Genomic DNA, 27974 nt, shown 5'->3' with positions numbered 1-27974 from the left:
TTATGGGTTTTTTAATAGAATCAAAAAGGAGCCAACCTGGGTTTTTTACAATGGGGATGGCTATTGGATTGGTTACCCAATAAAGATTACATTGATTGAACTCTCTTCAGAGTAGAAATGCATGTATGGAAAGCCTGTTCCTTCTCTGTTTAAGTATATTTATCTGTTATATAACTGAACGACTAGGCTAGGGATCGGGGGTGGGTGTGGGGGCAGGATATGGTGAACAGAGGATTCTTGGAAAAAAACAGTGCACAGACAGACAGGGCTAGCTGGCAATACAAGCAGTGGTGTACAAATGTCCACCATAAACAGGACTTTAATGGCAACAAGTGTCTGCGTTATTGCCTGGTTGTTTCAACTTCCGATGTACACTAAAAGCCCCGAGTCGGACTAGTCTGTGCTCTCCTCTCCAAGGTGCTCATGTCTCTTTTCTGCTGCATGGATTAGAAAAGTTAGTCATTTGTGCTTGTTTTTCAAAGTAATTGTTTTTGAAGTGTAGAGGTGTAAACCAAGCTTAGAGGATTGGCTGTTGCCTTTCTGTTGACTTAAACATTCCTCCTTTATTTGACCACTGAGTGCATAAAAACACTACATTCTGCCTTCAGTCAAGTTGAAACCAGCATGGAGTTAACATTTTTATATAATCTTTCCTCTGTATGGTACTGGAATTAGCCTGCCCTCTGTCTTCCCCCCAGTGTCTGAAATTAATAGCTTATGTATTTATTGTTGTAAGTTTCTGCTTAGTGTGAGAGAGGGATCAGTTGGGGGATGGCATTGTTTGGTTTGGGAAGTATTCGGTTGGTTGCATAGCAACAGGCTCCTGGAAACGGGAGTGGACGGTGTTGCCACTAGCAACCGTTGTTGCTCTGCAAACAATGTGGGCCAGTGCAAACAAGAGCCAAGACTGGGCTCCTGTTTTTAATTGAACATCTGTATGTGTTTTTCTCTGAGTGCTGTTTTAAGTTAGGTTTGTCAGTGACAGATGTTTAATTCTTGTCCAGATTTTCATACCAAATAACAGGTATGAGTTTATAGAACTGCACGTTTAATTTTAGAGGACTAAAATTGTGAAGTTCTTCATTTTTCCCTTTCCCTCACAACTCGGTTGACTCTTTTAACAGAGGGAAAATTGGTCCACTCATGCAATTGTCTTAATTGCTCATTTGTGATTTGCTTGAGTGAAAACCGGCTCCTTTTGTAGGGGTTTGTGTGTGAAGTTGTCTTGGGGCTGCGAGGAGAAAGGCTGTTTTAAAGTGCAGCCCATTTATCATTGGGTTCTACAGTGGTGTGCTGGGGCTCCCGCTGTGTTCCGCCTTTGTGCCGCTCATAGCAGCTGGTGGGGAATTTGTGTGGCTTTTAACCTTTACTTGGGGCTCAGATCATATTGGCTGCCTGCCTGCACTTTCTCCCTTCTCCAGTCCAACGCATGGCGCACTTCACCACTCCTACCAAAGCCCCCATTTAATTGAGCTTTATGCATGAAAACCTAAAGGACAAAGCCTAGGTTTATGAGCTGCTACACCACCCCACCGCTCCCTCTCCCTCCCTTCATTGCATAATATCTGTGCTAAGGAAAGTCCAAAGATAACTGCAGGGATTGTTACTAGTGTATTTATAACTCAACTGACACCCCACAAACAAATTATTTCCTTTTAAAACATCTGACCCGCTGGAGCTTTAAATATTTTTTTCCCCCCTTTTTAACTTCATTCAGAAAATCCTTAATCAGTACTGCTATTATTTGCTTTGCCACAAGGAATAATGCAAGAAATGGACAAAGGAAGATGGTCCTTCTCTAGGGTCTACTCTGGACCCTTACAGAATGGTGTTAATTTTGCCTCCTCTCTGACAAATACACGTGCAGCCCCCTCTGGTCCATCTCATGTGACAGTTGTTTGTGACTGTTTAGAGAGGTTACACAGAGATGGACTTGTCTTTGTCTTCTCAAACAGCTTTTATATTGAGTGAGTCCCTATTTGATCAATGGTTAGACAACGATTGACACATGCCAGCCTAAAGTAATTGAAGAATTTCAACATTAGCTCCACCATTGAGGCTATTACTCATCTAGACAGCCAATCCTCCTGTGTGGAAAATGTCAGCGGCACACCCAGCTCTGTGGTAGTACATGCCTATTGTTGTGAAAAATAACATTTCACAATTTTGTTTGATTAGCTTATGTATGGTGTTGCTCACAATTGTTTTCATGCCCTAATGTTAATATATTATTTGCCATCAGTCTTTAACTTGGTGTACAGCTCTAAAGCAATTTTCCACCACAATATAAGCAATCTGCATTTTACATTCACTCACTGTTGAACGCTATTAGAACGAGTCTCTTAAGTGTCAAAACGGATTTGTAAGAAATACTGGCATTTAAAGTGCTGGGGGTGTTTGAGCAGAGGAAGAGCTGAACAGCACCTGTTGCCCACCCACTATCTTGATTTTAAATGATGATTAATGACGGTCTAATCAAACAGTATTAAAAGCAGCCTGTTAATGAAGACTGTAAGCTAGTCATGCAAGCAGTGTTACTGTTTACATATGATCTTTGATTATGGTAGATATGATAAAGCTTTGTATTATTTTCCTGTGTATTGATGGGGCTTTTATTGCTGTAATTGTATATGTAGGGAGTGTTTATCAGTTTAAAGGATTTTCCTTATTCAGCCTGTGCCTGGTATGGTGGCTTTGTTTTTAAAGTGGAGCTGACAGTGTTTTAACTACTTTGCAGATATGAAACAGACATGTCAGTCAAAAATATAAAATTCCTTGTATATGCTACAAAACCAGCATTTAGAGGTTTTAAAAATAGGTTATGACTCATTGTTGGCAGAATAGATGGATGCAGTTCAATGCATGATTAATATAATTCACCAAAACATTTCTTGGTAGTACAAAAAATATTGCTCAGTTTGTAAATCATAGCTGGCCGGGTACATTGTTTGCATCCTCCACCCATTTGGGTATTTAGCTAGCTAAAAACACAGAGCCTAACGCTAGCTAGCTGCTGCCATGTCATTGGCGCAGTGGGTGAGTGACCAACTTTTTCCCCGCATATTGTTTTTTGGTGGCTAGAGATGCAGGTGTAATTTGGTTAGTTAGCAATAAATGTGAAGCGCTTTCCTAGCTAGCTATCTAGTTAGCTATGCGGAACTTTAACAATTATTATCCAGTTAGCATATCTCTTGCGTTTGTAAATTCACTCAGACTGTCTACTCTGAATAACTGCTGAATTTATGAACGCGCAACACTCGCTGAATATGACCGGTGTCAGTAAACATTGGCAAAACGAGTAATTACATTGTTTCCAGCAGCACAGTTAGTCACTAACACTCTAGATAACGTTAGTGACTACATAATGTAAACAGCCTGACCAGCTTTGCTAGGGTATGTAAAATGGTCAGAGTGAGGTGTTCTCTCATTTGTGTCTGGAAGTAGCTAGACAACTTTAACCAGTTAGCTTGGGGATTGACTGCCGTTGTGAGGAACGCTCGGATTAACCTGACTTCTCGGCCAGAGCATCCACTGTCCAGGGGCAAAAATCTGATATCAACTTTGGAGGGGACAATTACATGAAATTTTCTCGAGCAATTCCTGAGGGGGACACCAAAAGTAGTGCTGTAACACATAGCCTACATTGTAATATGGTAAATGTATATTGAGGAACCAAAGAAATAAGGTGTTTGCCGTACTCCTAACTACCGGTACCCAAAACTACACAACTAATCACAACAGGAATACCATTGCCTTTAACAAATCTAGTTCAGTCACCAGTTTAAGTTGAGAGTGGGGGTATCCATGGCATTTTCCAATTATGTTCCTATTTTACAAGTCAAAAAAATTGAGAACCTTTCATAATGTTGCCAAACAAAGACTCAACAAACTTACCTGAGACTCCCTGTCTCTGCCAGTCTGTCCCTGCATATCTGTCCCCAACTCTGCTGTCTGTGTGCCATCTGTTGCCTGCTCTGCCTAATGACATCATTGTGAAACATTTCCATTAGAATTTCATTTCTTTCTTATGAACATTTTATCAACTAGTCTTTGAGATATTAGGCTACTAGGGTTCTTACTTTGCGTTTTGGTGTACTGAAAAATAATCTGATGTCTGTCTTTTTATTTTTCTGCCATTTTTCTACCTGGCTGGCTACACACACACACACACAGTGTGTAGGTTATTTACAGTAGGAGATGGGCTTCTATCATCTTATCTTCTATCATTCTATTTGGGCTTCGATCTAAAAGGTAGCTAGCAAATGTGAAACGGATTGCAGTGACGAGTTGACAGCTGTATGAGTTCACCATTTACACAACATATGCTGCAACCTTTTGTAATTTTAATAGTTTGTTTCATATTGGCTGGCTTCCAACAATAGCTGAATTTGCAAAGCTAGCGAGCACCAATTCCGTTTCAGTGGTGTTTGCTATAATCTTTGCTACCCGGGTGAAATAAAGGTGAAATAAAATAAATAAATAAAAGTTCCCTTGCGACAATTTAGCTTTTGCAACGAGACCATTAAATATATTTAAGACAATGGTAGAAGAGAGTGTAGTTCTGTTCAGTTTGGACTCCAGTTTATCGCTAACCTTATCACAGGGACTTTGAAGCACTAACTTACATCCTCTGCATGCTGATCTTGGAATAAATTGACGGTAGCAAAGATTCCATCTTTGACAAGGCCACATAAATGGAATAGGTACTAGCTAGCTTAATAGTTAATATTTGCACGCTAGCTCTGCATATTCAGCTAGTGTGTGTGCGCGATTGACTGGATTAACCTCACGTCAGTTACGTTCATTGAGTGCCTTTCAGACAGTAGACACGACCCCTCTGTTAACTTGCCAACTAAGGAACTGGCAGTGGATCAAACCATTGTGAGGCAAAGGGTGGGGGGGTCGCAATCTTTTGAAACTTAAAAACGCGCTATTAAGTGTCTATAATCAGCACAATTGCTTTCATTGCGTATTATTAATATTATTTAAATTACATAGTTATGTTTCAGTGATATATTGGGGGGGACAAATCATATTTTTCTCAGGATGGGGGGGTTGTGTCCCCCCCCGCCCCCCCGGGATTTCCGCCACTGTCTATAGTGCAGTGTACGCTCTGAATTATTGAACCACCCAGAGTGCATTTTGACACACTGGAGGCAATTTACGAACGCACCCTTAGTTGTCAATCAAATGTATTTGGCGTCGATCAAATGGGCGGGCGGTCAAGTTCCCATTCAGTTGTCAAAACGTGGGTTGCGACAAGCATGCATTGGCAGGCAAGCTGCAGAAGAATGAGCAGGATACTATTCCCCATCGTTTATCAGTGCAATTTTGATGGCCAATTAGCTGAAAAAGTTTGAGGGTTTATCTAATATTCCCTGGTTAGATTTTAGCTCATCTCGTTCTCGCTAGCATTAGTTGTCGATCTTGTTGTTGATGTGCGTAATTGAGTGTGAGAGCCTACCTTCCCATTTTTTTTTTAACAAGCATTTCGCTACACTCGCATTAACATCTGCTAACCATGTGTATGTGACCAGTAAGATTTGATTTATTTGATCAATAGAACTGTAAAATTTCCCAAATGTAAGAGGACTCCTGTGGTATTTTCAGAAATCCATTCAGGTTTATTTTGTGGCTTTGGCGAATGTGTTCTAATGATCTGAAGTTGCGCTGTTGCTACTGCCTGTTAATATACAGTCTAGTTCAAAGTGAATGATGGCAGGCCTGTGTGGTAACTGGCTTATTTGTCTTGTAGCTCTAATTGGCTCTGGCACACCGGTCTGCTTAGACTCCGGTCTTGGACGAGACAGATGTTTTATTAGGTTGTATTTACTACAGTGTCTATTAATTGTCCAAACACACGCTATAGAATTTTCACAAATGCCTTACTCTACGTCGTTCCCAAACATTCTTTGATTTTATGAAAATGTGAAAATTACCATATCTAAGTGCTCTCATGTCAGAAAAGGCCATTTTTTCCTGGGGGTGTATATGAACAGATTTTTACTAAGATTTCATGTTGTTAAAACACTGGCAGTTACACTTAAGTCTGCTCCTCCTGGCAACTGATTGAATAAGTAATGGCAGTGGCATGTCTAAGTAGCGATTTCAGTGGCAACAGAAATTGTATTTGATTTTGATTTCAGTTCCAACTGATTGTATTTGAATTCCATAATTTTTTTATTTGTGTTAGAATTTAATATTTTAATTTGTAATGCGCAAATTGAAAAATGAATTATAATTAAACTAATCTAATTAAAATTGCATTCAATTTTAAGTGTAATATAATAATACAGTTTGAATATGTACAGTACCAGTTAAGTTTGGACACACCTACTCATTCAAAGGTTTTAATTCATTTTTTTACTATTTTCTACATTGTAGAACTATAGTAAAGACATCAACTATGAAATAACAAAGTATTTAACAAATCAAAATACATTTTGATGACAGCTTTGCACAGTCTTGGCATTCTCTCAACCAGCTTCATGAGGTAATCACCTGGAATGCATTTCAATGCGTTTCAGCCTATCAGTTGTTGTGACAAGGTGTGTGTGTGTGGGGGGGGGGGGTGTAATACAGAAGAGTTTTGTAAAAGACCATGTCCATATTATGGCAAGAACAGCTCAAATAAGCAAAGAGAAATGACAGTATATCATTACTTTAAGTCATGAAGGTCAGTCAATCCAGAACATTTCAAGAACTTTGAAAGTTTCTTCAAGTGCAGTTGCAAAAACCATCAAGTGCTATGATGAAACTGGCTCTCATGAGGACCGCCACAGGAAAGGAAGACCCAGAGTTACCTCTGCTGCAGAGGATAATTTGAGTTACATGCCTCAGAAATTGCAGCCCAAATAAATGCAGAGTTCAAGTAACAGACACATCTCAACATCAACTGTTCAGAGGAGACTGTGTGAATCAGGCCTTCATGGTTGAATTGCTGCAAAGAAACCACTACTAAAGGACACCAATAAGAAGAGACTTGCTTGGGCCAAGAAACATGAGCAATCTGTCCTTTGGTCTGATGAGTCCAAATTTGAGGTTGTTGGTTCCAACTGCCGTGTCTTTGTGAGACGCAGAGTAGGTGAACGGATGATCTCTGCATGTGTGGTTCCCACTGTGAAGTCTGGAGGAGGAGGTGGGAGGGTGTGGGGGTGCTTTGCTGGTGACACTGTCTGTGATTTTATTTAGAATTCAAAGCACACTTGGCCGTGCTGGTTAACACAGCATTCTGCAGCGATACGCCATCCCACCAGGTTTGCGCTTAGTGGGACTATCATTTTGTTTTTCAACAGGACAATGACCCAACACATCCAGGCTGTGTAAGGGATATTTTACCAAGAAGGAGAGTGATGGAGTGCTGCGTCAGATGACCTGGCCTCCACAATCCCCTGACCTCAACCCAATTGAGATGGTTTGGGATGAGTTGGACCGCAGAGTGAAGGAAAAGCAGCCAACAAGTGCTCAGTATATGTGGGAAGTCCTTCAAGACTGTTGGAAAAGCATTCCAGGTTGAGCTGGTTGAGAGAAGGCCAAGGGAATGCCAAAGCTGTCAAGGCAAAGGGTGGCTACTTTGAAGAATCTCAAATATAAAATGTTGATTTGAATTTTTTTTTTGTTACATGTGTTATTTCATAGTTTTGATGTCTTCACTATTATTCTACAATGTAGAAAATAGTAAAAATAAAGAAACCCTTGAATAAGTAGGTGTGTCAACTTTTGACTAGTACTGTATATGTTCAGTTTTAATATGGTAAATATTGCATTCATTATCTGTATCAAAGTTTCATGTGTTTAACTTCTCAGATGCATTCAGTTTTGAGATGGGTATTTGACATAATTTCATTAGAGTAATATTATATTTTTGCGGGATATACGGATAGTCGAAATGCATGTAAAAAAAAAACATTTGAAACTGGCTTGCTGCGCAGCTTGGGTGCCGCTTGCTTGCAGCAGTGTGATTTGGCAAGGGTCGGTGAGTTTTACACAGGAGAGATACAGACTTGCAGTAGTTAGACAACCTATGGAATCTACAAGTTTGTCTACCATCCCATCTGGTAGTGCTTGTCTTGACTGCATCAAATCGATGTAAAGAAGATGGCCAGCTACCAGCTAAAAGTAATTGGGGCTATTTTGCTGCGTTTCCTGTCCTTGTCTACAGCACTCCATTCAGATTAAACAGCCTACCTGATGGTTGCTAGTAATTGAAGCCTACTCCTTCTCATTTAACAAACTTAATTCAGTAGTTGTAATTCCATTTTGCATTGATTAGAAATCTCCCATGTTGCTTACTACACATGGAGTCACCGACTGTAGACAGTGCTGCTTTGATTGGCTGACATTAACAGCAAAGGCGTGAAGCCGTGTAGGCTACTACGGTATGTATTTTTATGGGGTCTATGTCAGAACTATATTCAAAAGTTTATTTTATTGAATTTCAAATGTCATGGTCTATGCTTTGTGTGTGTGTGGCAATGTCACAGATAATTGAATTGAGACAACCGTTTCATTGTTAAAATAGACCTACAGATGTTGGCTCTTAACTTGATCCCTCTTTTCTCGCAGAGAATTTTCCTGCGGCATCAGGAAATTCAAATGAGCTTCATGATTACTTCAAAATTACACGTACTCTTTCTCTCCATGCAGGGGGCAGTCGAGTCATTGGGATCAAGCCTGCTATCAAATAATATTATCTCGCTCGATTTAAACGCTAGGCCTAGGTCCTATTACTGGAACATTCAATTTTAGGGGTCTGTCTATCATATAATATATCTCATGCATGCATGCATGTACACAGATAAATATAATTTTATTTGATGTCACATGTGCTGACTATAGCAGGTGTAGACCTTACAGTGAAATTATTATTTACAAGCCCTTAACCAACAATGCAGTTTTAAGAAAAATCCCCCCCCAAAAAGAAAAGTAACAAATGATTAAAGGGCAGCAGTAAAATAACAATAGTGAAGCTATATACAGGGTGTACCAGTACAGAATCAATGTGTGGGGGCATTGGTTAGTCGAGGTAATATGTATATGTAGGTAGAGTTATTAAAGTGGCTATGCTTAATAAGAGTAGCAGCAGCCTAAAGGAGGGGAGGCAGTGCAAATAGTCTGTCACCTCCCTTCTTGGTTACAGCCGAGACATTCAGGCCCCTCCTGGACCAGGATCCCTGTTGTGTATACATAAAATAAAAAGTATGTATGTATGTATGTATGTATGTATGTATGTATGTATGTATGTATGTATGTATGTATGTATGTATGTATGTATGTATGTATGTATGTATGTATGTATGTATGTATGTATGTATGTATGTATGTATGTATGTATGTATGTATGTATGTTTTTTATTTTTTATAGCGCCCCTTGTGTGCACATTCGGTAATACCGTATACCCCGGTTTGGTACAGAAACGGTATGAAAATCTGGATACTTCCCAACCCTTATTATTAGGGCGGAGACATGAGCATCTCGTCATTATGTATATATCTCTAAGGTAACACCAACATCTTTTTAGTGAGCGGTAATGAGGTGACCAATAATGGTTGCAATTGAGATCAGCTGTGTGCCTAGGATGGTTTAACGAGACATCAGCTTTCAATAATCTAGTGCCTTTGATGGTTGCAATAGGCCGCCTGTTACTTTGGTTTATTTTCCATTAGGCTACATTCTGTAGGCTAACCGTTAGCCTATCCATTGTTACATAATGAAAGGTGTGAAAACTAATAATAGGCTACTGTGTTTCCCTGGCTGAGTTGATAAGCTGATTTGGGCCATCAGTTGATTGACAGATGTAGGCCTACTGTAGAATGATACACTTTTCTCCAGTGTGGATGCTCATCCACGTTTTATAGTTAGGCTATGTAGAATTTCTAGAGGTGGGTAGAGTACTGAAAATCTGTACTTTAATTGTAATTTACTCAAGTAAAAGTAGCCCTCTTAAGAAACTACTTGAGAAAAAAGTATCTGGTCAGAACTAAGTACTAGTTACAAATTTAGTATGGTAATTTGTTACCTTCTGATAAACTGTGACAGCAAACAAAAAGGACAACTTAGTGCAATTAATTGAATATTTAAACCTGCCAGCACCGTCTTGCAGATGTCCTCCAGCACAGGTAGTTTCCAATGAAGACTGACATCAAACAATCTGTAGGCTGTACAATTTAAATCACGGTCTTATTCAAAGTTGACTTAATATATATCAATGTGCTTAATTTCATAAAGTAAATGGTACTCGACATTGAAATTGTAAAATTATTCCAATAGCATTAATGAAAATGTATTTCACAATATAATTTAAAGTACATGTGATGGTGAATGTGTACTAAAAAGACTTACTAAAAAGACTTACAAGTGTGATGTTTCATTTTTCACTCAAATATCAAGGAGAGTCAGGTAATTATTACAATAATATCAATTTCACTATCAATCATGACACATTTCAGCATGTAATTAAACATCAATGTAGGTATTCAGGTAAGAATGTTGGTAATAAATAATCAATCAGTGCAGAACTCAATTGCCAAAGTTGACTAAATCATATTTTTCTTGCCAAGGTAAGATTTAGCCGCCTTCTCTTGCGAACCTCTCCTTTCCACTGAAGGGTATTTATTTTCTTGGCTGGCCTATTTTTCTCACCCTAGGTTGTGCCGCTACAAGCTGTAAATAAAGACACACACTCAATGTATTTCTAGTATGTGGCACAAAAAGCCTACTGAGATGATACACTGACTGTGTGACATGTGCTTTATAGTTCTTGTCATAAAAACAGAATAGCATTTAGACACCACACACGCGCACCGAGTGAAATGGAGAGCAATGGATTGGGAGGGTGCGCGCTGGACTGACCGGTTGATCTAGCTAACGTTCGCAAGCTACATGGTTGACACTGCAGCTAGCTAGCTTGCGCAACTTGCCACATTGGCTTCAGAAACCGGCAGAAGGTTCTGTTGGCCACAGAGAGCGTTTTGATTAAAATCACATTTTATTTGTCACGCGCCCCGGACTACAACAGTGAAATGCTTACTTACAAGCCCTTAACCAACAATGCAGTTAAAAAAAGTAAAAAATAGATAAAATTAACAAGTACTTTAAAGAGCAGCAGTAAAATAACAATAGCGAGGCTATATACAGGGGGTACTGGTACAGAGTCAATGTGCAGGGGCACCAGTTAGTCGAGGTAATTGCGGTACTGTAATATGTAGGTAGAAGTAAAGTGACTGCATAGATAATAAACAGAGTAGCAGCAGTGTAAATGGGGGGAGGGGCAGCAATGCAAATAGTTTGGGTAGCCATTTGATTATCTGTTCAGGAGTCTTATGGCTTGGGGGTAGAAGCTGTTAAGAAGCCTTTTGGACCTAGACTTGACGCTCTGGTACCACTTGCCGTGCGGTGGCAGAGAGAACAGTCTATGACTTGGGTGGCTGGAGTCTTTGACAATTTTGAAGGCCTTCCTCTGACACCGCCTGGTATTGAGGTCCTGGATGGCAGGAAGTTTGGCCCCAGCGATGTACTGAGCTGTACGCACTACCCTCTGTGTAGTACCTTGTGGTCGGAGGACGAGCAGTTGCCATACCAGGCAGTGATGCAAACAGCTGGCATGCTCGGTCCTCCTTTTCCTGTAGTCCACAATCATCTCCTTTGTCTTGGTCACGTTGAGGGAGAGGTTGTTGTCCTGGCGCAACACGGCCAGGTCTCTGACATCATTTTCGGTGATCCGCTGTTGTCATCGGCAAACTTGATGGTGTTGGAGTTGTGCTTGGCCACGCAGTCATGCGTGAACAGGGAGCACAGGAGGGGACTGAGCACGCACCCCTTACCACCTGGGGGTGGCCCGTCAGGAAGTCCAGGATCCAGTTGCAGAGGGAGGTGTTTAGTCCCAGGTTCCTTAGCTTAGTGATGAGCTTTGAGGGCACTATGGTGTTGAACGCTGAGCTGTAGTCAATGAATAGCATTCTCATGTAGGTGTTCCTTTTGTCCAGGTGGGAAAGGGCAGTGTGGACGGCAGGAGTGCGTCATCTGTTGGGGCAGTATGCAAATTGGAGTGGGTCTAGGGTTTCTGGGATAATGGTGTTGATGTGAGCCATGACCAGCCTTTCAAAGCACTTCATGGCTACAGACGTGAGCGCTACGGGTCGGTAGTCATTTAGGCAGGTTATCTTAGTGTTCTTGGGCACAGGGACTATGGTGGTCTGCTTGAAACATGTAGGTATTACAGACTTGGTCAGGGACAGGTTGAAAATGTCAGTGAAGACACTTGCCAGTTGGTCAGCGCATGCTTGGAGTACACGTCCTGGTAATCCATCTGGCCCTGCGGCCTTGTGAATGTTTACCTGTTTAAAGGTCTTACTCACATCGTCCAGAACAGCTGATGCTCTCATGCATGTTTAAGTGTTAATTGCCTCGACGCGAGCATGGAAGTAATTTAGCTTGTCTGGTAGGCTCGTGTCACTGGGCAGCTCGCGGCTGTGCTTCCCATTTGTAGTCTAATAGTTTGCAAGCTCTGCCACATCTGACGAGCGTCGGAGCCGGTATAGTACGATTCTTGGTCCTATATTGACACTTTGCCTGTTTGAAGGATCGTCGGCAGGCATAGCGGAATTTCTTTTAAGTTTCTGGGTTAGAGTCCCACTCCTTGAACGCGGCAGCTCTACCCTTTATTGTGGATGTTGCCTGTAATCCACGGCTTCTGGTAGGGGTATGTACACTAACGTTCAAAAGTTTGGGGTCACTTAGAAATGTCCTTGTTTTCCATGAAAACGTACATGAAATGAGTTGCGATATGAATAGAAAACATAGTCAAGACGATGACAAGGTTATAAATAATGATTTCTAATTGAAATAATAATTGTCCTTCAAACTTTTTTTTTGTCAAAAAAATCCTCCATTTGCAGCAATTACAGCCTTGCAGACTTTTGGCATTCTAGTTGCTAATTTGTCGAGGTAATCTGAAGAGATTTCACCTCATGCTTCCTGAAGCACCTCCCACAAGTTGGATTGGCTTGATGGGTACTTCTTACGTACCTTACAGTCAAGCTGCTCCCACAACAGCTCAATAGGGTTGAGATCCGGTGACTGCTGGCCACTCCGTTATAGACAGAATACCAGCTGACTGCTTCTTCCCTAAGTAGTTCTTGCGTAGTTTGGAGCTGTGCTTTGGGTCATTGTCCTGTTGTAGGATGAAATTGGCTGCAATTAAGCGGCGTCCACAGGGTATGGGTCAAATTTTGGGTCAAATTTAGTGATAGCCTTCCTTCTTCAAGACCCCCAGACCATCACATTGCCTCCACCATGCTTGACAGATGGCATCAAGCACTCCTCCAGCATCTTACTTTTTTCCCACGTCTCACGAATGTTCTTTGATCCGAACACCTCAAACTTATATTCGTCTGTCTATAACACTTTTTTTCCCCCAATCTTCCTCTGTCCAGTGTCTGTTTTGCCCGTCTTTATCTTTTTATTGGCCAGTCTGAGATATGGCTTTTTCTTTGCAACTCTGCCTAGAAGGCCAGCATCCCGAAGTCGCCTCTTCACTGTTGACGTTGAGACTGGTGTTTTGCGGGTACTATTTAATGAAGCTGCCAGTTGAGGACTTGTAAGGCATCTGTTTCTCAAACTAGACACTAATGTACTTGTCCTCTTGCTCAGTTGTGCACTGGGGCCTTCCACTCCTCTTTCTATTCTGGTTAGAGACAATTTGGGGGGAGTAGTACACAGCGTTGTACCAGATCTTAAGTTTCTTGGAAATTTCTCGCATGGAATAGCCTTAATTTCTCAGAACAAGAATAGACTGATGAGTTTCAGAAGAAAGATCTTTGTTTCTGGCCATTTTGAGCCTGTAATCGAACCCACAAATGCTGACGCTCCAGATACTCAACTAGCCTAAAGAAGGACAGTTTTATTGCTTCTTTAATCAGAACAACAGTTTTCAGCTGTGCTAACATAATTGCAAAAGGTTTTTCTAATGATCAATTAGCCTTTTTAAAATGATAAACTCGGATTAGCTAACAACGTGCCATTGGAACACAGGAGTGATGGTTGCTGATAATGGGCCTCTGTACGCCTATGTAGATATTCCATAAAACATCAGCCATTTCAGGCTACAATAATAATTTACAACATTAACAATGTCTACAGTGTATTTCTGACCAATTTGATATTTTAATGGACAATTATTTTTTTCAAAAACAAGGACATTTCTAAGTGACCACAAACTTTTGAACGTTAGTCTACGTACAGTCACTGTGGGGACGACGTCATTGACGCACTTATTGATGAAGCCAGTGACTGATGTGGTGTACGCATCAACGCCATCGGAAGAATCCCGGAACAGTATTCCAGTCTGTGCTAGCAAAACAGTCCTGTAGCTTAGCATCTGCTTCATCTGACCACTTTTTATTGGTTGTCACTGGTGCTTCTTGCTTTAGTTTTTGCTTGTAAGCAGGAATCAGGAGGATAGAATTATGGTCAGATTTGCCAAATGGAGGGTGAGGGAGAGCTTTATGTGTCTGTGTGTGGAGTAAAGGTGGTCTAGAGTTCTTTTTATTATTATTATTATTTTCTTCCTCTGGTTACACATGTGTCATGCTGGTAGAAATGAGGTCAAACGGATTTAAGTTTCCCTGCATTAAAGTCCCCGGCCACTAGGAGTGTAAAGTCCCCGGCCGCTAAATGTCTTAATTCAATGATCCAATTTGTGCATTACAAATTCAAAAATGTTAAATTCAGTAAAACAAATTCTGAATTATGGAATTAAAGTACAATTTCATTTGGCTATGAAATCACTCCATATGTATCCATGTCTGCTGACTAATTAGGCCTCATTTGTTTTAGCTCCTGATCTTCTAGAGTTGTGGTGCCTTCCCTCCTGCAAGACCCCCAACCCCTTTCTTCCCCTCTTTCACCTCCTCCCTTGCTTTGTGGCCACACTCGAAAGTTCCTGTGTATGAGCTTTATAAATAAGAGAAAGGATGGCACAGTGGGGGGAGGGAGGAGAGCGGGGCAGAGTTAGGGGTGGTCGTCATGGATTCCTCACCATAGCAACCAGCAAACGTTTACAAAGCATTGAGGAATTTCCTGATATCAGCTGGATTATTGGAGCCCCCAGAGAACGGCTCTCATTTGAAACAAACACTGAATATCTTCAGTACCCTGGCAGGGGTGGGAGCCCCACTGCCATTTTCTTCTTTTTTTCCCCTTCTCTTTTCTTTGGCGGGGCTGTGAAAGTTTTATTTATTTTATTTTCAATCCCTCCCTCTCCCCTCTGTTTCTTTCTCTGAAAGAGAGAGCCTCGGTCACTCCATTTTTTTTTGCTCTTCTCACTCCCTTTTGCCATGCTGTGCATATTTTCTCCCAATGTTCGAGAGAGTGTTTACAGTTTGGAGGACCGGGCCTCCTAAGTCCTGACAATACTCACAACTGTTTTCACCAACTTTTTCCACCTGCGTCTTTCCTAGCAGCGGGACTTCTACTAAGCAGCTGTTTAGTGTTGCTGGCTTTACCAGTGTTGTTAATGTTCCAGTAATAAAGGCCAGAAGTAAGGCGCCTCTGGGGCTCTGAGGTGACTCCGAGTGACTTGGCTGGAGCCTGGTCTGGACCCCCCCTGGGCAATATGAAAGCCCTGGCCCTTCTCTCAGGCATGCTGTGAAAAGCCCATTTGTTTGGCATGGCAGCACATGTGCAGGCCTGGCTCTGAGTAGGTATGCATGCTGTCTGTTCTCCTGTCCTGTCAGGCAGGGCTGTGCGTCTTGTCTCTTGCCTTGGATATCCTTGTGCTCACTCCTCTTCCCCGTCCCTCTCTCCCCTGTAGGTTCCCAGCATGCAGAGTTCAGAGGGAGGGTCCGATTCGTCGTCCAGTGTGGCGCTGCGTACGTCCACCTCCGCCCAGGCCCCCGTGGTGCAGCCTGTCCCAGCCTCACAACAGGTAAACCACTACACTATCAACAAGATGGGCCCTAGTTTTGTTGCACCTGGACAACTGTTCAGTCGTGTGGTCAGGTGCTACAAAGAGGAACCTCTGAAAATTACAATTGGCTCAGAACAAGGCAGCACGGCTTCTCTTAAATGTACACAGAGAGCTAACGTTTAATAATATGCATGTAAATCTCTCATGGCTCGAAGTGGAGGAGAGATTGACTTCATCACTACTTATTTTTGTAAGAAGTGTTGACGTGCTGAATGCACTGTTCAAACTACTAGCACACAGCTTGGACACCATGCATACCCCACAAGACATGCCACCAGAGGTCTCTTCACAGTCCAGAAGTCCAGAATAGACAGACTATGGTAGGTGCACAGTACTACATAGAGCCATGGCTACATGGAACTCTATTCCACATCCGGTAACTGATGCAAGCAGATAAAAATACACCTTATGCTACAGCGGGGACTGTGAAGAGACGCACACGCTTACACATAAGACGCACTCTACACACACACACGTACACATGGATTTTGTATTGTAGAGTGGTGGCCTGAGGGAACACACTTAATGTGTTGCGAAAAATGTTATGAAATGTCATATTATGTAGTATTTTTAAATTGTATAGAACTGCCTTAATGTTGCTGGACCCCAGGAAGAGTAAAGGCAGCAGCTAATGGGGATCCTTAATAAATAAATATACAAAACCAGGCTGTGTTCTCTCACATGCAGCGCAGTGGGTCTCTCTCACTCAACCATAACTCTACCTCACAGTACTAGGGCTGTGGCGGTCATGACATAATTTTGTCAGCTGGTTATTGTCATCGGTTATTGACCGTTAATTAACATTTAACATATCCACACCTCCACACATACGAGCCGCTGATGCACGCCTTTGGAACTTCTACATTTAAAACATTAATTTAATATACACCATCACAATAAATCCATTATTTATTTTTTTCAGGTCTAAAGGAACATTATGATCTGAAATACATTTTATTCATAAGAACAGAATATGAGTTGGCCTTCTGTTGGCCCATGGTATCTGGCTATGCTCCATGCCATAGGCTGTAGGCTTGTTCATTTAGCTGACAAGATGTGCTTATAAATTCGTCACATGATTTTATAGTAAGAAGAATATAATTGAACTTAGCTGAATAAAATAGTAAGGATATTTTTCCCATTACAGAGTGAGTGCGCATATGAAGTGGTTATGTTGAGCTACAAGTTAACATTTTGATAGTCCTGTATGCTAGATTTAGTTATTTGGCAACTTTAGTTGTGAATGATACAAACCTTAGAATGTTTTAGAAATCAAACGTATATGGGCTGTGTGGTATGACTATAGGCTACAGATGATTTGCGAAAGTAGCAGAAAAAGCTTGCGCTCTGTTCCTTGCCTCAGGCTGCACAGCTGTTCACTTGAGGAGAGATCATATCATATTTTCACCCATCAGACAATTTTCAATTTAATCTTGTCTTTACTAATATGTAAAATTTGTTTAGATTTAGAATGGCCCGTTATCAAATGGCAGGGGAAAAATGCATGTCATCTATATGCAATTGAATGGCGCCGAAGAACATGGCTGACGTTTTACATTCTCCCAACCAATTGTGCAACTTATTTTAATTTTTTTTGCGTTTTGTGTAACTTATTTATTTATTGTGTACACAATGTTGCTGCTACCGTCTGTTATGACCGAAAAGAACTTCTGGACATCAGAAAAGCGATTACTCACCACGGACTGGAAGAAACTTTTTCCTTTAATGAGTCCGACGAGAAGGATATCCTGCTTTCACTGGAACAGGCCCAGATCCACGCCTTTTGCGTGAAGAAAAGGGGACGCAGATCAGGGATCCTTCTGATAAGCCAGAGGCAAGCGAGTAAACTACCAATGGCTTCGATTGTCGTTGCTAACATGCAATCGTTAGAAAATAAAATTGATGACCTATTATTAAGATGATCCTACCAACGGGACATTAAACTGTAACATTTTATGTTTCACCGAGATGTGGCTGAACGAAGAAACGGATAATATAGAGCTGGCGGTATTTTCCATGCACTGGCAGATCAGAGACGCTACCTCACGTAAGACGAGGGGTGGGAGTGTGTCTTTTTGTCAATAACAGCTGGTGTGCGATGTCTAATATTAAAGAAGTCTCGAGGTATTGCTCGCCTGAGGTAGAGTACGTTATGATAAGTTGTCGACCACATTATCTACCAAGAGTTCTCATCTGTATTATTCGTAGCCGTCTATTTACCACCACAAAGCGAAGCTGAAGAATGCAGGCAAACAAATCAGTTTTACCAAATTTTTACCAGCATATCACATGTGCAACCAGGGGGGGAAAAATCCTAGATCACCTTTACTCCACACGCAGAGATGCATACTATGCTCTCCCTCGCCCTCCATTTGGCAAATCTGACCGCAAATCTGACCAATTCTATCCCCCTGCTTACAAGCAAAAACTAAAGCGGGAAGTATCAGTGACTCGCTCAATACGGAAGTGGTCAGATGACGTGGATGCTTAACTACAGGACTGTTTTGCTTGCACAGATTGGAATATGTTCTGGGATTCATCCAATGGCATTGAGGAATACACCCCCTCAGTCATCGGCTTCATCAATAAGTGCATCGACGACGTCATCCCCCATAGTGACTGTACGTACATATCCCAACCAGAAGCCATGGATTACAGGCAACATCCACATCGAGCCAAAGGCTAGAGCTGCCGCTTTCAAGGAGCGAGGGACTAATCCGGACGCTTATAAGAAATCCCGCTATGCCCTCGGACAAACCATCAAACAAGCAAAGCGTCAATACAGGATTAAGATTGGATCCTACTACACTGGCTCTGACGCTCGTCGGATGTGGCAGGGCTTGAAAACTATTACGGACTACAAAGAAAAACCTGGACGCGAGCCTACCAGATGAGCTAAATACTTTTTTATTTCTTTATTTTTTTTTACTTTTTTTGCTCGCTTCGAGGCAAGCAACACCGAAACATGCACGAGGGCTCCAGCTGTTCTGGATGACTGTGTGATAACGCTCTCGGTAGCCGATGTGAACAAAACCTTTAAACAGGTCAACATTCACAAAGCCACTGGGCCAGATGGATTACCAGGACGTGTACTCAAAGCCTGCGCGGACTGTCAAGTGTCTTCACTGACATTTTCAACCTCTCCCTAGCTGAGTCTGTAATACCGACATGTTTCAAGCAGACCACCATAGTCCCTGTGCCCAAGGAAGCAAAGGTAACCTGCCTAAATGGTAACCTGTGGCACTCACATCGGTAGCCATGAAGTGCTTTGAAAGGCTGGTCATGGCTCACATCAACAGCATCCTCCCCGACACCCCAGACCCACTCCAATTTGCATACCGCCCCAACAGATCCACAGATGACGCAATCTCAATCACACTCCACACTGCCCTTTCACACCTGGACAAAAGGAACACCTATGTGAGAATGCTATTCATTGACTACAGCTCAGTGTTCAACACCATGGTGCCCTCAAAGCTGATCACTAAGCTAAGGACTCTGGGACTAAACACCTCCCTGTGCAACTGGATCCTTGACTTCCTGACGGGCCGCCCCCAGGTGGTAAGAGTAGGCAACAATACGTCTTCCACGCTGATCCTTAACACTGGGGCCCCTCAGGGGTGTGTACCTAGTCCCCTACTGTATTCCCTGTTCGCCCATGACTGCGTGGCCAAACACGACTCCAACACCATTAAGTTTGCTGATGACACAACAGTGTTAGGCCTGATCACCGACAACGATGAGACGGCCTATAGGGAGGAGGTCAGAGACCTGGCATTGTTGTGCCAGGACAACAACCTCTCACTCAATGTGAGCAAGACAAAGGAGCTGATCGTGGACTACAGGAAAAGGTGGTCCGAACAGGCCCCCATTCTCATCGACGGGGCTGTGGTGGAGGAGGTTGAGCGCTTCATGTTCCTTGGCGTCCACATCACCAACGAACTATCATGGTCCAAACACACCAAGACAGTTGCGAAGAGGGCACGACAAAACATTTTCCCCCTCAGGAGACTGAAAAGATTTGGCATGGGCCCCCACATCCTCAAAAGATTCTACAGCTGCACCATCGAGTGCATCCTGACTGGTTGCATCCCTGCCTGGTATGGCAACTGCTCGGCATCTGAGCATAAGGCGCTACAGAGGGTAGTGCGAACGGCCCAGTACATCAATGGGGTCAAGCTTCCTGCCATCCAGAACCTAGATAATAGGCGGTGTCCGGGGAAAGCCCATAAAATTGTCAGACTCCAGTCACCCATGTTATAGACTGTTTTCTCTGCTACCGCACGGCAAGCGGTACCGGAGAACCAAGTCTAGGACCAAAAGGCTCCTCGACAGCTTCTACCCCCAAGCCATTAGACGGCTGAACAATTCATAAAAATGACCCCCCCCTGTACACTGCTGCTACTCGCTGTTTGTTTGTTACCAATGCATAGTCACTTCGCCCCCACCTACATGTACAGATTACCTCAACTAGGCTGTACCCCTGCACACTGACTCGGCACCGGTGCCCCTGTATATAGCCTCGTTATTCTTATTGTGTTACTTTGTATTTTTTATTTTAGCCTACTTGTTAAATATTTTCTTCTTGAACTACACTTTTGGTTAAGGGCTTGTAAGTAAGCATTTCACAGTAAAGTCGACACTTGTTGTATTCGGCGCATGTGGCAAATAAAGTTTGATTTGAATAGCGAATGGAGGCCGCGTGCTTTCCCAACGGTCTGTTTTTTTTTAGGATACTTCGGGTTTAAAGCAGAGCATGTGCTTAATATGAGCAGCTAGGACTGGGCGGTGTACTGTATTTTACGATATGCCGGTGTTGATGTAGAGAAATTTTGGGTTTTTACTTTACCTTCTGTAATGGTATTTGAATGTTTAGTTTGTTAAATGTGATATGCCTTTTGTAACATCCGTTTGTATAGTTTACTTGAGTCTTCTCTCCACTATTTCTCTCTCGCTCTCATGCCGCTTTCCACACAGACCTAGCCCCGCCCCGTCACTCAAGGAGCGCATTTGTTGTTCCTCAAGCACTAGACTCTTGCGTTCAGTCTGCATGGTCAATGTAGCATATGCAACAATTTTGATGACAAGGATGCTGTTTTCACTTTGCTGCTTAATATAAATCCACTAGCGTTCTATAATTGCATTATTAGTTTGTATTTCTTACATCTGCAAACAGCTAATTTGTGTTTTATTAGCAAGTTGGTCCTAAATCTTGTTAGCTGCTAATCACTAATGCTAATCGATAGCTTGCTAATAAATGTACTGAGTCAGAGCAAACGTAATTAGCTATACAGCCTGATAATACCAGTGATGATGTAGACCTAAATCAGCATGATTTTTGTGCAACAGTGTCTTCTAAATCAAAGAATACACGAAGCAAGAATGTTAGCTACATTAAGTAGCTAAGAGAACATTCAATGTAGCTAAATTATTATAGGGTCCCCAAGAAAACACTTAAGTGATAATGCCCTCGATGCCGGTGTTTGGAGGATATATTGGCACGGGTGTTGTTAGTCCCGGGTTACCAACATATTCAAATAATGATTTGACATAATTTCCATTAATGTTAATTTGATGAATTTATTCATACTAATTAATCCTTCCACAAGATATAGTCCTGATACAAATCTAGGGCTGCTACCCAAGCCGGCTGGTTGTTCGTTCAATCGGTAAGGTTGCCAGAGACGCAACCCAGTTGTTCTGTATCAATGGACGCAACCCAGATGTTCATTCGAGATGTTCCATTGCCATATCGGCTGGCAACATTCTTAGCCCTTGCTTGCGAGCTAGCCAACTACAGCTAACTTCCAGTAACGTCACAGTGCAGCCAGAATAACAACAGTAGCTGCATTTGCATTGGTTTAAGCTGTTTTCTAGTCACATTTATTTGGATACATCCATAGCAATGAGCTAATGAGGCACAATTTTGCTTGGCATAGAAAATGTGCTCTCTCGTCAGGACACTGTTGTTCAGAGGAGCTAGCCAACAACACAGCTAACATAATCACTTTAAACTGAAGCTAAAAAGACTGCAAACTAGCTGCACTTTGTTTTTTGACCTTTTTTCCCCCCAATGTATATATCCATAAAAATGATGCTGACTGAGAAGCGCTGCCTGCCTGTCTCGTCCAGATCTTGACACGTTCATTACTATGGGACAGCTGAATATTGAAACAATGTTGCGAATGTCGGAGAGACAGACTGCAAGGTTTTTACAAATCTCTGTTGTTGAAAACTAAATGTTACTCTAAAAGAAATGTGAGATAATGTCTAGATGCTTTTTATAGTGGAGATCAAGTTTATAAATTGCCTGGCTGGGCTGATGAGACAGTGGATTGCACAGCCAGATGGAACAGAGTAAATAGGCATTTTAACATCATAGTGGTGGTAACTTGTGGAATAGACACCGGCTGGAATGCGCATTTAACCAATCAGCATTCAGGATTAGACCCACCTGTTGTATAATTGTCAACGTCCTACCCTGTAACAATAACTTCTCCCTAGCATTTTCATTTGTCATGTCAAACACTGTATTCAAAGTGCCCGCTATTATATTCTAACTATGGAATTTTGATTGATCATTCTATTTCCATGATTCCAACAGTTCACCCAAGTGTTATGCTCTAAATCGCAAGTCAAATTGAAATTGCAACATTTGCTTAAAAATAAGGCCTTGAGTGTTTGCCCATATCGTGCAGTCCTACTTGGCAGTGTGGAAATTGTCAAATGAGTGCAGGCAATGCAGCAATTGCTGAAAGTGCATTAAGAATTGTTTTTGAAGTTGAATTGAACAGTTTAAACAATCAGAATGGAGACGGAGCCATTGAAATCACTTAGAATGTATGTGTTGTCATACCGTCCAATTTAAAATACTGTGATAGGATATTTTGGCCCTATGAGCAGCTGAGAAATAAATATAACAACACTTATTTCACTCCACACATCAACCATTGTTTGAGGAGCCCCCTCTGCATGACAGATGATATTCCTCTTAAACTCTGTATGCCATGGCCCCTCCAACCCTGTTCCTGCAGCTACCCAGTGCTGAATTTGGGAAACCAAGTGGAATCTGTTCGTGCACATCAATAGTAACATGTTTTCAAACAAAATATATTTCACTGAACTGCTGACAGCCCGCCTGTACTCTCGAGAAAGGAATAAAGGAGAGAGAGGAGGAGATGGAAACGCATGCTGGTGAGATATTCTGTAGCTAAAGGTAATGTGTTGCCCAATTAATGATGAAAATATATACATTCCCTGTTACTAAGCTATTCACAATCAATGAACCAACAGCATCGTCTAGGGCTATATTATGTTCTCTCCGAGACTCATGGATTGATATTTTGCAGCGTAGCACAAGGTAACCAGTTTCCCCAGTATGCATAATACAGTCCACACTCAAAGGTGATTACTCAAATGTTTTAATGTTGGAGTATAGGCCAGACCAATTATGTACCAAAGACATCTTCAATAATTTTAGTTTTAGTTTTTTTGCCATGAGTAATATGCGGTAGGCTATGTATTGTATAATGGCACAATAATAATTTGAATTCAGCTCTAATATGCGAATGAGAGTTTTGAATTAATCATCACCTTAGATAGTGCTGTCCATTTTGTTGTTAGGCTTTGAAACAACATCCACAACAACCATGTTTTACACTGGTTCAACCTGCTGTTGAACTTCTTTTTTCAAATTGATCATCACAGTTATGGGCGTTTGATAGGCCTAAGTATGATAGACCTACTGTTGTGATAAGTGTTTGATGTGATTTGCATTTGCATTGACGTCAGAGTGGTGAGAGGGACAATAGAGCCCCGAGTACCAGGTCAGTAGGACCTGTTGGTTGTTACTTAGTTTGGTACTACCAAAGCATGTCCAGAGTGCAAAACGTTATATTACCATGACTCAACGCTCATGTGGAATTTTACTGCGGTCATGACTAACAGTCACCACAACAGCCCTACACAGTGCTCTACGTCACAGCATCCCACCTCACTCCCAACACACAATATTCTCCCCAGGGGAACCAAGCCCCTGACGCCATGCACTGGGGAAGAGCAGCAGAATGTTAAAAGGGAATTCTCAACAACCCTGTTGATTTCATTAATCATTTATACCAGATGTATTATACTGCAGAGCAATCCTTTAATGTGAATTTATTTCCAGTCTACAGTATATTAAGAACCCCAAAAATATGTCAACAAGCATTTGCCGAGATGTGGCTGACGGCATCATGAATCATTTGATATCATGTTGTCGTATGTGATCAGATCTGGCTAGGCAGGAGTTTCTCATTAGTACAATTACGGCCTGTAACCACAGTTGTTCTGGGAAAAGGACATGGGTCGACCAGAGAATCCATACAAACCAAGCAGTAAATATCCTTATGTTAATATTTTTGCTTAGTGTATCATATGTGCCTTGACAGCTGGCTATGCTTGAGAGAAGCCAGTGCTGAACTATAGGCCTATACTACACCGCAGTCTACCTCAACATTTTTTTTGTTTTTAATAAGAGGAAATGTCAATTTATTTTTGTTGTCATGAACACTCATCTCCATCAACACTACCCTGAAGAGGGATAATGGGAGTGGTCTTCTGCGCCCGCCAAAGAAAAACGTTGGTCCCAAACAAACATTGTGGTCTCCTGTAATTAGTGAAAGCCTAGAATGGACTTGCACACAAATATGTTGACTGTAAGGCTGCACTGCTGCTGGATAAGAAAGCATAGTCTTTCCCACCAGCATTCACTTCATATTTGTCTTAAGAAGAAAGGTTTTGTGCAAGCCACAGTGTACATAAAATAAGGAAGAATATTCTACCAAAAGTCATGTCAAAAATCCGGTCAAGTTCCATGTTTCGTTTGTGATTATCTGGTGCTCTTTAGGGGCTTAAGGATTTGTAGTTTTTTTTTTTTTTTCTTTCTTTGTGTCGATAGGCATAGTGTGTGTTTTGCGTGTGCATCTTATGTGCTTACCAATAATGGTGTGTGTCCTCTCCCCTCAGAGGGTGCTGGTTCAGGCCACAGGCTCAGCCCAGAAGGGAGCGCAGGTGCAGCAGCTGTCAGTCCCCCGGGTGCAACAGGTCCCTCAGCAGGTACACACTGTCTCCTCACCACCTCCTTCCTTTTCTCCAGCCCCCAGGACACTCAATCAGTCGGGCTTTATCCACACGCACAGCATGGCTCCACCACAGTAGCATCAGACATATTGATACCAATCACATTCTCCATTGTATTGTAAGCTGTGTTGGTTTCTAACTGATATAATGACTGTTAGATCTCAATCAGGTGTGCTTCAAGTGCTCAGCAGGGATTTTCTTTTTTCTTAGTCCCACTGCCACCTACTGACAGCACTGTGCTAATATATATTTTTTTACATTTGTATTTTATTTAACTAGGCAAGTCAGTTAAGAACAAATTCTTATTTACAATGACAGCCTAGGAACAGTGGGCTAACTGCTTTGTTCAGGGGCAGAACGACAGATGTTTTCCTTGTTAGCTCGGGAATTTGATCTAGCAATCTTTCGGTTACTGGCCTAATGCTCTAACCACTAGGCTACCTGCTGGTTACTGGCCTAATGCTCTAACCACTAGGCTACCTGCTGGTTACTGGCCTAATGCTCTAACCACTAGGCTACCTGCTGGTTACTGGCCTAATGCTCTAACCACTAGGCTACCTGCTGGTTACTGGCCTAATGCTCTAACCACTAGGCTACCTGCTGGTTACTGGCCTAATGCTCTAACCACTAGGCTACCTGCTGGTTACTGGCCTAATGCTCTAACCACTAGGCTACCTGCTGGTTACTGGCCTAATGCTCTAACCACTAGGCTACCTGCTGGTTACTGGCCTAATGCTCTAACCACTAGGCTACCTGCTGGTTACTGGCCTAATGCTCTAACCACTAGGCTACCTGCTGGTTACTGGCCTAATGCTCTAACCACTAGGCTACCTGTCTCTAACCACTAGGCTACCTGTCTCTAACCACTAGGCTACCTGTCTCTAACCACTAGGCTACCTGTCTCTAACCACTAGGCTACCTGCCGCCCAAATCAATATTATGATTACGGACACGAGTTCCTCTATTTTGATTACTACAAGCATAGATGTTTTATCTCATTTCAAGGAATGAAAAACAGCCTAGAAGTGGATACTCCCTCTTGATGACAATAATGCTCAAAGGTTGTTTCTCTCTCCATAGGTCCAGCAGATCCATCATGTCTACCCCTCCCAGGTTCAATATGTAGGAGAGGGGGGAGAAGCCGTTTACACTAATGGAACCATGTAAGTACTGCGCTGCTCTTCATTTAAGGCAATGGAATGTGTTCCAGCGGGCTTTAAAATACTTCTAAATAGCATGAAAAGATGCACTATGTAGAAATCGCTCTGCCATTTCCTGGTTGCAAAAACTGAAAATAGGCAAACTATTAGAATTTATGTGACAAAACAAGCAAGTATAGTGTAGAGAATCATTGTACCATCTAAACCACTGTGATATATTTTCCATAACCAAAAATATTGTATTTTCAGCTGTTAGAAGCTGGTGTACAAAACTGAAAGTAAGCGCAAAAACAAAACCGATCTACCGCTTCTTAGACTTGCTTTCAAAGAGAGTGACAGATCTATAACACGTATTTCTTTGTAAATTTGGTCGTGTCACCCCAGAAAATGTCATATCGCTGCTTTTAAAGCTAATTGAACCCCTAACATGAGATTGTAGATGTGTAGTATTATAATTAAAAACACAAACTAAGTGAATGTAATGTTATGGGATTGATGTTTCATTCTGTATAGATCTGAGGTCATACATTTAACTTATGGCACCTCTCTCTCCAGCCGCACAGCCTACTCCTATAACCCTGAGGCCCAGCTGTATGGCCAGGGCAGTGGAGGAGCCTATTTTGACTCTCAGGGTGGGGGTTCCCAGGTCACGACGGTGGTCTCCTCCGCCAGCGGTGTGCCGCCCCACGGCATGGTGGGCATCGCCATGGATGTGGGCGGCAGTCAGATCATCTCAGGTGGCAGCACCTACCTGATCCACGGCGGGGGCATGGAGGGAGGCCGCCACCACGCCTCACACTCCTCCCGCTCCTCCTCCGCTATGGTGAGCACCTTGGATGAGTTACATATACTCTGTGTCCTTGTTGGGACTTGTGGATGTAGTAGGAATAATTACGTTTCCAGTCCAGTAGGTATCTCCGTGAAATGATTGTGATGTGACTATGTAAGTCCATCAAACCATATGGAATTGAAAAGGCACCAACACCTTTAGAAATGAATGCCCATGTCTGAGAGTCAGTTATTCCAACTCATCCCAAACATGAGGGATGGTTTATGGTTTCCATTACTAAACAGCTTTTTAAGCCGTGCATGGATTAAAGTGTTCTCTATGAAGTGTGTATAAATCATTAGTTACACCAACAAACAAATTGCCCTGCTGTAGCAGACACATTCCCTGCTGTGCGCTGCTGTGCCTGTGACGCACGCTGGTGTGACTGTCCTCACCACTGCCTGCCTGGCCTATCTGCTGAGCCTCAGGGAAACCGGAGTATGGGGTGGGCCTCGGCCTTCCCAGTGCCCCATGGCTTTACGGGAGAAGCGGGACAGGAGAAGCAGGCTGGTTTAAGTAATTTGGCTATGCTTTGTTTTAGAGTTTTTCACAGGCACTTGAGTGCCCTGCAAAACAAAGCAACCCCTGGGCCTCATTACCATTTGGCCTACAGCCCTTAGAAGACTTTGGAAGGATGCCTGCTTTTTTTTCTTCTCAAGTTTTGTCATTCGCTATGCCTGCTAGTTTAACTCCTTTCTATTTTCTCTAGTCCATGATACCGCAGGAAAAAAGTCTGTGATCTGGTCAATTGATTGAAATGGTTCCTTTGGGATAACAAATGGAAAGAAAAGATGGGGGATGATATGGAAATGTGTTGCTCCAGTTGGAGGTTTTTCTATTAGGACTGTATTTGTGTTCTAAATGGATTGCAACAGTGACTGTTACATATAACTTCTC

At 42.2% G+C, this 27974-nt stretch overlaps 1 protein-coding gene across 5 annotated transcripts in view; it reads left to right on the top strand.

The window, feature by feature from the left end:
- rfx2 (regulatory factor X, 2 (influences HLA class II expression)) overlaps positions 1-27974 on the top strand; it is a 63890-nt gene that overhangs the window by 15721 nt on the left and 20195 nt on the right. For 4 of the 5 annotated variants that reach the window (XM_029707133.1, XM_029707129.1, XM_029707131.1 and 1 more), the window contains exons 2-5: positions 15813-15926; positions 24975-25064; positions 26169-26251; positions 26804-27071. In XM_029707133.1, coding sequence (XP_029562993.1) covers positions 15822-15926; positions 24975-25064; positions 26169-26251; positions 26804-27071 — 546 coding nt within the window. In that variant the 5' untranslated portion in view covers positions 15813-15821. Of the gene's footprint in view, positions 1-15618; positions 15703-15812; positions 15927-24974; positions 25065-26168; positions 26252-26803; positions 27072-27974 lie in introns of those variants that run through there. The other variant, XM_029707132.1, reaches the window with a different exon arrangement.

This window comes from Salmo trutta, chromosome 22, assembly GCF_901001165.1.
Source record: "Salmo trutta chromosome 22, fSalTru1.1, whole genome shotgun sequence".
Classification (NCBI taxonomy): domain Eukaryota; kingdom Metazoa; phylum Chordata; class Actinopteri; order Salmoniformes; family Salmonidae; genus Salmo; species Salmo trutta.
The sequence above is the reverse complement of the archived record's forward strand: the minus strand, read 5'-3'. Positions and strand labels throughout refer to the sequence as shown.